At 45.2% G+C, this 12477-nt stretch overlaps 1 protein-coding gene across 1 annotated transcript in view; it reads left to right on the top strand.

Annotated features, from left to right (window-relative positions):
- The window catches only part of CARNS1 (carnosine synthase 1), a 98657-nt gene that overhangs the window by 49146 nt on the left and 37034 nt on the right, over positions 1 to 12477 (top strand). Inside the window, exons 4-5 of the mRNA XM_063434900.1 lie at positions 9094 to 9183; positions 9366 to 9829. Coding sequence (XP_063290970.1) covers positions 9094 to 9183; positions 9366 to 9829 — 554 coding nt within the window. The remainder of the gene's footprint in view (positions 1 to 9093; positions 9184 to 9365; positions 9830 to 12477) is intronic.

Here is a 12477-nt window from a genome sequence, read left to right as displayed (position 1 = left end):
CCATGAACAGAGATACTCAGTGGTTGAGATAGAATGCTTGGCCATAAAATGGGCACTGGAAACACTTAAGTTTTATCTGTTGGGGAGAAGGTTCAAACTTGTCACAGATCATGCGCCATTGACGTGGATGAGACATAACAAGGAAACAAATGCCAGAGTAACTAGGTGGTTCCTTAGTCTTCAGCCATATAATTTCTCTATGGAGCATAGAGCTGGTAAAGACCAAGGGGAATGCAGATGGTTTATCCAGAGTCCATTGTTTGTTGTCAAAGGTGGCTACGACCGATGGGTCTAAGCTGGCAGGGGGGATATGTGACAGAGTCTATGGGAGGGTAATAGAAGGAAGGTATCTAGGACCCAGAATCCTCCATAGTCTATACACATTCACCTGCCCAATTAGCAACTGCTGAGGCTTTAATTAGCAGGTCTCAGAGCAGAAATAAGTCAGATACAATCTGACCTGCAGAGAGAGAGAGCGGGTCTGTGCAGAGCAGCATCTAAACAAAGTGCTAAAGGTTGGTGAAACCAATGCTTATTTTTGATTTGTGTAGTTTATTACCCTGGTTAGTAAGGGACATTTCTTTATGTTTAGTTAGTGCTCAAATTTGAGCTAGGATTTATTTTGTAGATTTTCCTTTCTGTTGTGCTGCAGTTTTTGAACAAACTGATTGCTGTATGGATTTTGTGCACGCTCTAAATAAACCACACCATTTTTGCACAAGAGACTGTTGTTCTATGCCTGTTACCCTAGAGGACTGTGATGCTTTGCCCATGAAGGTCACACTCTATATTACACACAGTATCCCTGTATTACACTCAGTATCTCTGTATTACACACAGTATCTCTATATTACACACTGTATCCCTGTATTACACTCAGTATCTCTGTATTACACACAGTATCTCTGTATTACACACAGTATCTCTGTATTGCACACCGTATCTCTATATTACACACAGTATCCCTGTATTACACTCATTATCTCTATATTACACTCAGTATCTCTATATTACACACAGTATCCCTGTATTACACACAGTCTCCCTGTATTACACTCATTATCTCTATATTACACTCAGTATCTCTATATTACACACAGTATCCCTGTATTACACACAGTATCCCTGTATTACACACAGTCTCCCTATAATACACACAGTATCTCTATAATACACTCAGTATCCCTGTATTACACACAGTATCTCTATTACAGTCAGTATCCATGTATTACACACAGTATCTCTATATTACACACAGTATCTGTAACGGACCGTTTCACTTACAAGAGGATAAAAACCGTTTAGGTGATAATCCCCTTTTCCATAGACCGGCAGCTACTGCAAGCACCAATCTCCCGAACTGCAAACTGTACAAATCTTCCAACTCCCGAACTGGAAGCACATGAACCCTGGAATAGCTGAACAGGAAAAGCATATAATCCGCTTACACTCCTGGCAGTCAGCATACAATCCAATTCCCCCAATAACGAGACGACACTTCGTTTTGAGGGTCAAGCAGAATCTGAGGTTCTGGCACACCCAGCCTGGTTTTTATTGCAGTTGTTACAAATACAGGTCCGCCCACAGGGAGGTATAAAACAACCACTCACACATCAGTTACATCCCACATATTCCCTCCCCTTATCCTGAGAGGAAACTCAATTATACATACAGTTAAAACATACTTTCTACCCAACTTTCATAACTCTAAAACCATACATCACATTCACATAAAAATACATATCCACAATCAATCCATTCAGGGGAACAACATATTAAAAAATGGCATGAATCAGACCAGGGGTTCAAAAGTTAGTAAAGTATCTTTTAAAACCCCTGCCAGCATGGCTTTCCGGCTCAGACCGGTTTTACAGAGCCCTCTCTCCTGGAGACGATGGAGAAGTAATGCAATTACCTCCCAGGACAGAGACAGACTCCATTGAGCACATGGGGACACAAAGACAGTAAAACACTTTAAAATAATTAAAGTCACCTTTTACACATAACACACAGACATTTCACATATCCCCAGATAGCTGGGATCTGAGCGCACAAAACTACCGAATAGCGTGCAGATCCTATTCACACAGTTCAATTGCCATGGAGCCAAAGTCTTTAACTACACGAATGGGCTCCATGGCATAGCTATCTGGGTTAACACATTCACATAAAGTCGGGTCCATAGTCCAAAGGCAAGAGGCTGGCAAGCAGCCCCCTCCAAGGACACGTGGCGTGGTCGGTTTCGCCACAGTATCTCTATATTACACTCAGTATCTCTATATTACACTCAGCATCTCTGTATTACACTCAGCATCTCTGTATTACACACAGTATCCCTGTATTACACTCAGTATCCCTGTATTACACTCAGTATGCCTTTATTACACACTGTATCCCTTTATTACACACTGTATCCCTGTATTACACTCAGTATCTCTATATTACACACAGTGTCCCTGCATTACACACAGTATCCCTGTATTACACACAGTATCTCTATATCACACACAGTATCTCTGTATTGCACACAGTATCTCTATATTACACACTGTATCCCTGTATTACACTCAGTATCTCTGAATTACACACAGTATCTCTATATTACAGTCAGTATCCCTATATTACACACAGTATCCCTGTATTACACTCAGTATCTCTATATTACACACAGTATCTCATATCTCATCGCATATGTTCGCCATCCGTGGCAAAAACGAACATGCTATGTTCGCCAGGAACTATTCGCCAGCGAACCGTTCGGGACATCTCTATCAATAAGTTTGTTATGTTAACTTATGTTATGCATCAAGTACTGCATTGTTATTTAAATATTTACATTCTGTTTTCGTTCTGGTAGTATATTTTTGTATGTAAGATATAATATATTTTGATAGAGCCTAGTCTAACACTCAGTATCTCTGTATTACACACAGTATCTCTATAGTACACACAGTATCTCTATATTACACACAGTATCCCTGTATTACACACAGTATCCCTGTATTACACACAGTATCCCTGTATTACACACATTATCCCTGCATTGCACTCAGTATCTCTATATTACACACAGTATCTCTATATTACACTCAGTATCCCTGTATTACACTCAGTATCCCTGTATTACACACAGTATCCCTGTATTACACACAGTATCTCTATATTACACTCAGTATCCCTGTATTACACCCAGTATCCCTGTATTACACCCAGTATCCCTGTATTACACTCAGTATCTCTATATTACACTCAGTATCCCTGTATTACACTCAGTATCCCTGTATTACACTCAGTATCTCTATATTACACTCAGTATCCCTGTATTACACTCAGTATCCCTGTATTACACTCACTATCTCTATATTACACACAGTATCTCTGTATTGCACACAGTATCTCTATATTACACAATGTATCCCTGTATTACACTCAGTATCTCTGAATTACACACAGTATCTCTATATTACAGTCAGTATCCCTATATTACACACAGTATCCCTGTATTACACTCAGTATCTCTATATTACACACAGCATCTCTATAATACACACAGTATCTCTGTATTACACACAGTATCTCTATATTACAGTCAGTATCCCTGTATTACAAACCGTATCCCTGTATTACACTCAGTATCTCTATATTACACACAGTATCTCTATATTACACTCAGTATCCCTGTATTATACACAGTATCCCTATATTGCACTCAGTGTCTCTATATTGCACACTGTATCCCTGTATTACACCCAGCATCTCTATATTACACACAGTGTCCCTGTATTACACACTGTATCCCTGTATTACACTCAGTATCTCTATATTACACTCAGGTTACTGGCTATGGGGGATAATGTATAATAAACACAGGTTACTGGCTATGGGGGATAATGTATAATAAACACAGGTTACTGGCTATGGGGGGATAATGTATAATAAACACAGGTTACTGGCTATGGGGGATAATGTATAATAAATACAGGTCACTGGCTATGGAGGATAATGTATAATAAACACAAACACACACAAAAAAAATAATAATAGAAAAAAAAATGAATGCAGCTTCAGAATTAATCTAAATTGTATGCTGTCTATGAGGTGGGAGGGTCTGGGAGGGAGAGTCTGCTGCTGATTGGCTGGAATGTGTCTGTTGACTGTAAGGTACAGGTGTAACGGACCGTTTCACTTACAAGAGGATAAAACCTAGTATAGGCGATAATCCCCTTTTTCCTAGACCAGCAGCTACTGCAAGCACCAATCTCCCGGACTGCAAACTGTACAAATCTTCCAACTCCCGAACTGGAAACACACGAACCCCTCCAAGGACACGTGGCGAGGTTGGTTTCACCACACTTCTCCCCTTTAACCCCCAGACTAACAGGGTATCTGACCTCCTGAAGTAGCCTGGTTGGAGCCTGGTTGTGGGAGGGAGAGACCGACTGTCTCCCCTCTGGCTACACTGCTCTGTGGCGGAAGGAAGGACGGCGCTGGGGAGGAAGGACGGCACCTTCTGCTCCCTGGGACACACACTGCCGCTGGGGAGGAAGGGCGACACCTTCAGCTCCCTGGGATACACACTGTCGCTGGGGAGGAAGGATTGCACCCTCAGCTCCCTGGGGTACACGCTGCTGCTGGGGAGGAAGGACGACACCTTCGGCTCCCTGGGTTACACACTGCCGCTGGGGAGGAAGGACAACACCATCAGCTCCCTGGGGTACACACTGCCGCTGGGGAGGAAGGACGGCACCTTCAGCTCCCTGGGATACACACTGCCGCCGGGGAGGAAGGATTGCACCTTCAGCTCCCTGGGGTACACACTGCCGCTGGGGAGGAAGGACGGCACCTTCAGCTCCCTGGGACACACACTGCCGCTGGGGAGGAAGGACGGCACCTTCAGCTCCCTGAGATACAATCTGCCGCTGGCGAGGAAGGACGACACCTTCAGCTCCTGGTGATACAATCTGCCGCTGGGGAGGAAGGATGGCACCTTTAGCTCCCTGGGACTTACTCTGCCGCTGGGGAGGAAGGACGGCACCTTTAGCTCCCTGGGTTACACACTGCCGCCTCAGGGGAAGACGGCTAACCTCCTCGGATGCAGCCTCTACTCTGCTGCTGTAACACTCTTTCCGCTGAGCATACTCTCCGTCCATCCTTGAGTTTCGCTTAGCCATGACCTGGTTCCAGATCCCCTGGAATATCTCCATGGATACATACAGGGCCGGCCTTAGGGGTGTGCGAGCTGTGCGGCCGCACAGGGCGCCATGGAGCAGGGGGCGCCCTGACAGCCGACACAGCCCGCACATGGCCGGTGTCAGGGTCTATTAAAAAAAAAAAAAAAAAATCGCGGCAGAGGGGGCGGGGCTTACCGAGCTGCGGGGGCGGGGCTTATCGTGAGGCAGAGGCGGGGCTAATACCTCCCGAAGCCCCTGCTGCACAGGAAGAGGGAAGGAGTCCCTGCTTCCCCATCAGCCAGCTGCATCCACTGGATAGAGGTAAGTGTGACTGTTTGCCTGTTAGCCCTCTTTTCCAGCCCTCTATGTGTCCCACTATTCCCCCCTCCCAGCCCTTCATATGCTCCTATACCCCCCCTCCAGCCCTTCATGTGTCCCTATAGCCCCCCCAGCCCTCCATGTGTCCCTGTACCCCCTCCCAGCCCTTCATATGTCCATATAGCCCCATGTGTAGCCCCCTCCCCAGCCCCATGTGTCTAATTATAGCCCCCATGTGTCTCTATAGCCCCCCCACATGTCCCATGTGGCTGTGTGACTGTGTGTGTGTGTGTGTGTGACTGCCTGTCTGTGTGTGTGTGTGTTACTGCCTGTCTGTGTGTGTGGCTGCCTGTGTGTGTGTGTGTGACTGCCTGTGTGTGACTGTCTGTCTGTGTGTGACTACCTGTCTGTGTGTGTGTGTGTGTGACTGCCTGTCTGTGTGTGACTACCTGTCTGTGTGTGTGTGTGACTGCCTGTCTGTGTGTGTGACTGCCTGTGTGTGTGTGTGTGTGTGTGTGACTGCCTGTGTGTGTGACTGCCTGTGTGTGTGACTGCCTGTGTGTGTGACTGTCTGCCTGCCTGTGTGTGTCTGTCTGTTTGTAACTGTCTGTCTGTCTGTAACTGTCTGTGTGTGATTGCCTGCCTGTGTGTGTGTGACTGCCTGTGTGTGTGTGTGACTGCCTGTGTGTGTGTGTATAACTGTCTGTCTGTGTGTGTGACTGTCTGTGTGTGTGTGTGACTGTCTGTGTGTGACTCTAATTGTGTGTGTCGCTGTAGCTGTGCCATTGTGTGTGCCTGTGCCTGTATGTGTGACTGCCTTTAACTGAGTGTGTGTGTGTGTGTGTGTACATGCCTGTAACCAAGTTTAAATTTCCCCCACCCCTTCCTGTCAAGGCCGCACTTTGACTGACAGACGCTCACTCACTGACAGACGCACACTCACTGACAGACACACACTCTCATATACACTGACAAACAATGACATACACACACACACACACTATTACTTGGACACACACTGACAGATGCACACTCTCACTGACAGACGCATGCACTCACTGAAAGACGCACGCCCCCACTGACCGACACATACACACTCACTCACTGACACATACACACTCACTGACTGACACACACATTCACTCACAGACACACACACACACACTTACAGACACCTACAGACACACACACACACATTCACTCACAGACACACACACACATGCACTTAGACATACACACTCACAGACACACACACACACAGACATTTCCACTAACACTCACAAACTAATATTTTTTTAATTTTATTTTAAATCCACCCAGCCTCCATGGGAGAGCTGGAGTGGATTTCTTGCCTGCAGTCCAGTGTGGCTGCTGGGCGGGCAGGCAGGGGGCGCACAGACTGAGTAGGCGGCTCTTAGTGATGCCAGGAGCCGGACTGGCGTCATATTCCGGCTCCCGGCTTCATTAAGCGGCGCAGAGGGAGCTGAGCAGGAAGAGCTCAGGTGAGTATGCTCCTTCGCTGCCCGCTGCCAGCCTCGGGGGGGGGGGGGAGCTCAAACATGGCCAGCCGGCCAGCTCTTGAGCCCCCCAGGACGTGAGGCAAGCAAGGGATCTGCCTGGGGGTTTGGGGGCGGCTTTTTTTGCCACCCCCTGCAAAGTGCCACCTAAGGCAGATGCCTTGTTTGCCTCACGATATACACGTCCCTGGTGCCTGTGTGTGTTACTGTATTCAGGCAACTTGGTGGTTGGTGGGGGGGCGCCATGAAGACTTTCCGCACAGGGCGCCTATTTGCCTAAGGCCGGCCCTGGATACATAACCCCCATACTGGGCCACTCGCTGCCTCACCTCGGCCAGCCCATAATCTTCAGCGTCAGAGCCTTCCATACTTGTCTGCTCCAAGTCGCTGGATACCTCTGCTGCCAGGGGCGCTGCATGAGTGCTAACGTTGCTCTCAATTTGTAACTCCAAGGAATTGGTGTTGTCTGTAGCTGTCCTTCTGGCTGTAGGAACGATCCCGCCGCTTGCCACCAATTGTAACGGACCATTTCACTTACAAGAGGATAAAACCTAGTTTAGGCGATAATACCCTTTTTCCTAGACCAGCAGCTACTGCAAGCACCAATCTCCCGGACTGCAAACTGTACAAATCTTCCAACTCCCGAACTGGAAACACACAAACCCTGGAATAGCTGAACAGGAAAAGCATATAATCCGCTTACACTCCTGGCAGTCAGCATACAATCCAATTCCCCCAAAAACGAGACGACACATCGGTTTGAGGGTCAAGCAGAATCTGAGGTCTGGAACACCCAGCCTGGTCTTTATTACAGTTGTGCACATACAGGACACACCCAGGGGGAGGCATAAAACAACCAATCAAGCAACAGTACAACCCACACATCCCCTCCCCTCAGATAAGCAATTAACATAATTACTACATACAGTAAAAATACAGTTTTCACACATACTCTGTAACTTTAAAACCATACATCACATTCACATAAAAATACATATCCACAATCAATCCATTCAGGGGAACAACATATTAAAAAATAATCAGACCAGGGGTTGAATCAGACCAGGGGTTCAAAAGTTAGTAAAAGTATCTTTTGTTCCCCCTGGCTGGTAGTATTTTAATCTGACTCAAACAGTAAAAGTAAAAACATCCCCACAATGCATCCTGGTTTCCTCCCTTCTGCCCTGGAGATAATTGGAGAAGTAATCCAATTATCTCCCAGGTCAAAGACAAAACTCCATTACACATGTGGGGACCTAAATACAGGATTATGTTTTAAAATATATAAAGTTACTTTTATACATTAAACACAGACATGTAACATATCCCCAGATAGCTCAGGTCTTCGTGCACATTATTAGGTGAATGGCACGCAGACCACACAAATACAGTTTAATTGCCATGGAGCCAAAGTCTTTCCCATAGTCTTTCATTATATGAATAGGCTCCATGGCATAGCTATCTGGGGGTATCACTGCTCACACAGGGCAAGCACCGAATGGCCCCACTGTGTTTAAAGGGCCAGAATGAGTGACATGCACTCTGTTAGGGCCAAATACATTTTGTAAAAGGGCCCAATCTCCCAGGGCCATAGTCCAAAGGCAAGAGGCGGGCAAGCAGCCCCCTCCAAGGACATGTGGCGAGGTCGGTTTCGCCACAACAGGGTCAAAGTTTACTCAATGATGAAGAATAGGGGGCGGACCGAACATCGCATATGTTCGCCATCCATGGCGAACGCGAACATGCTATGTTCGCCAGGAACTATTCGCCAGCGAACCGTTCGGGACATCCCTATCAATAAGTTTGTTATGTTAACTTATGTTATGCATCAAGTACTGCATTGTTATTTAAATATTTACATTCTGTTTTGTTCTGGTAGTATATTTTTGTATGTAAGATATAATATATTTTGATAGAGCCTAGTCTAATAAAGTATCAATGTTGTGCCCTACTAAAGACATCTAAAATTGGTAAACATTTTCAACTTTGGCAAGGAATGAGATTCTGTATGATATAACATTTGATATGTTTTGAAGTATTACTATTGTACTGATATTTCTCTTTTAATTTCTTTTCATCTGGCTTAGATCATAATGCAGATACTACAACAATTTGTGTGTTTGGAACTCCCAGCTTTGCCATGTCCACTTTGCTGGAGGGAGCCAGACAGTGTCCTGGTAAGATATTTGCCTCTACCAAACTGTAAAAGCCCTGGAATTATAACAAGGAAGTAATTGTACAAGAGAAGGGAGGGGGCATTAATGTGAATTATAACAGAAAGATAGAAGGCAACAATTCATAAATGGTAATACCCGGTGTGTATGCATCATCCTTACAATTCTTCTTTATTCATTTATAGGAAACATGCTACTTTGTCTTTCTTCCTTATGGTTTTGCCCACGACCTCCTGCTTCTACACTCCCACCCCCTCTCTATGTTAGGCAGGCTGTGACCTTTGATCTTGGGGGTCGTACATTTTTGGACATATTTTCTCCCCCACGACGTGTGACATATCTGTCATGGATGGAAGGTGATGAGGTTTTGTTTGGACAAGAATGGGACTGCCCAATTGGAGGCTCACCTAAGCTCTCCAACTTTCTTTCGAATACACTAGAAATGAGACTTCTGCTTGATCGCATGGAACTTCCACTGGCCCCTGCTCTTGTTCTCACTTCTTATTGGTTAGATTCATGGGAACCCCAGATTGGGGAGGGAAGAAGCACAAGTCTGGTAGAACTGGATGGGAAGGAAGGATGGGAGGAAAGAGTGAGGAAATCTATATCTGAATTTTTGGCATTATTGAGAAAGAAAAATCACCAAAAGGTATGTAATAATTTTAAAAATATAAGAAATTATATTGCCACTTTAAAGTAAGTATATTGTGCTTATATGCAAAACATGGACACCATAGTTTGAAGGTACATTTGCAAAAGTGTAAATTCCATAGCTACCAAGTATTTTTGAGAATATTTCTTTTTTATATTCACCTAAAGCAAGCATGTCAAATTCAAAGTCTGGCACAGGCCACATAAACAAGGTTTAAGTTTATTCGGGCCAAAAAAAAATATTTATTTTTTCAGAATTTTTATTTTTAATTCTTTATTTTTTCTTGTGCATACGATTACAAAACAGGCTTGTAGCGCAACGACAACGTGTACAAGCTATACGTTGGTATACAATATCATGGCAGAGACATCAGCACATTTAATTTTTTGTTAAGGTTACACGCTTAGGGTACATGAGTATCATTTATATGGCTTAACTAAGTTATACATGAAACATTTCTTTACGGGCTAGGTTCAACTGTAGCGTAGAAGTATAGCGTAGAAGTACGAATATTAACAGAGTATTAACAGATTGCTTAAACTGCACTTAATTGAGCACAGATAGTGAGGAGTAGACATGCTAACTGTGGACACAGGCTACTACTGTAAGGCCTCCCCTATTTTTTCATAATAAACGCAGGTTATTTTAAAAAGTACAGTATAAAAAAAAACCAGAATCCCCCCCTACTAAATCCCAGTCACCCCCCTCTACCATTCTGTGCCAAATCTGATCCTCCCGCTACTTCTTGAAACCCCGTGAAGGTGGAGCACGTCGATGTCACGTGGCGTTGCGTGCCTCCATGCACCTCCAGGTACTCCACTGTCCAGTCATAGCCAATGCAACACTGATCAACACACACACACACTTACTGACAGACACACACACTTACTGACAGACACACACACTCACTGACAGACACACACAAACACAGACACACACACATACTCACTGACAGACAGACAGACACATACTCACTGACAGACAGACACATACTCACTGACAGACACACACATACTCACTGACAGACACAAACATACTCACTGACACACAGCGAGGGAGCTGTGAGGAGCAGGAACACTGAGCTCCCTCGCTGGCCCTCCTTCCCTAAGTGTTAGCAGAGTAGGCACCTGCAATGTGGGGAAAGCAGGTGCCTGCTCTGCTATAACACCAGCATGTACTCGCAGCCCGCCGGGCCACAAAGATGGTCCTTGTGGGCCGCGAGTTTGACATGCTTGACCTAAAGTAATATATTAATGCACCTGCATGGTTAATGCAGCCTTTCTTCGTAATAATAAACGTTTGTTCCTGTCTTTATGGTACTTAATGACAGAATGATTACTCACTAGGATTTCTCACCAACAGAGGGTGTTGCCCTGGTGATGTTTGAGAGGTCTGAGCTTCCATCAAATTAAGACTCTCTCTATTGGTGGAGACACTTTATGGCCATACACTGACCAATAAGGTCTGATCAGCTTTTTAAGAACAATACTGTGCAAATCTATGTCCACATCCAAGAGTAGGTTTTCTGCATAACTAATGTTGTTAGGTACCCCTCCAATGAAAGGAGTACCTGTTGGTAGAGATGTCGCGAACATAAAATGTTCCGTTCGCAAACGGCGAATGCTTATTTCCGCAAATGTTCGCGAACGGGCGAACCGCCATAGACTTTCTGGCCACAATAGTGATGGAAAGGTTGTTTCAAGGGGACGAACACCTGGACTGCGGCATGCCGGAGGGGGATCCATGGCAAAACTCCCATGGAAAATTACATAGTTGATGCAGAGTCTGGTTTTAATCCGTAAAGGGCATAAATCACGTAACATTCCTAAATTGTTTGGAATAATGTGCTTTAAAACATCAGGTATGATGTTGTATCGATCAGGTAGTGTAAGGGTTACGCCCGCTTCACAGTGACAGACCAAACTCCCCGTTTAACGCACTGCAAACAACCACAAACAGTCCATTTGCACAAGGTTGGATACCAAGCTAGCCATGTCCCGTTCCTTGTCCTCACTGATGTCATTGAAGGTCTCTTCCTCCACCCAGCCACGTACAACACCAAGGGTCCCCAAAAGGTGACAACAAGCCCCCTGGGACGCCTGCTGTGTTTGGTCTTCCACCTCCTCAAAGCCACCTTCCTCCTCTGACTCCTCTTCTACAGACTCCTCTCTCTGCGTTGCCTATCTAGGCATTATTATAAGGTGTGTTAAGTAGTACTATTCCTATCAGTTTAACCCCTATTACGTCCCCTACCAGGGGACGTGTATATGGCATCGATTTTAGGAACCGGGAGATGGAAAAAGATGCTTGGTCGGTCTTCCTACTTCAAATTTGGGGCACTGCGCGTGCAATCTAATGTGCCACCAGATAGGAGTGGTGTGTTAAGTAGTACTATTCCTATCAGTTTAATCCCTGTTATGTCCCCCTCATCAGGCCTTTTTTAGTCGAATGTATCGCCCACTGTCAGTCCCTTCGGGATCCATCCCTCATTCATCTTAATAAAGGTGAGGTAATCTAGACTTTTTTGACCTAGGCGACTTCTCTTCTCAGTGACAATACCTCCTGCTGCACTGAAGGTCCTTTCTGACAGGACACTTGAAGCAGGGCAGGCCAGAAGTTCTATCGCAAATTGGGATAGCTCAGGC

The sequence above is a fragment of the Pelobates fuscus genome, chromosome 10 (genome assembly GCF_036172605.1).
Source record: "Pelobates fuscus isolate aPelFus1 chromosome 10, aPelFus1.pri, whole genome shotgun sequence".
Classification (NCBI taxonomy): domain Eukaryota; kingdom Metazoa; phylum Chordata; class Amphibia; order Anura; family Pelobatidae; genus Pelobates; species Pelobates fuscus.
The sequence above is the reverse complement of the archived record's forward strand: the minus strand, read 5'-3'. Positions and strand labels throughout refer to the sequence as shown.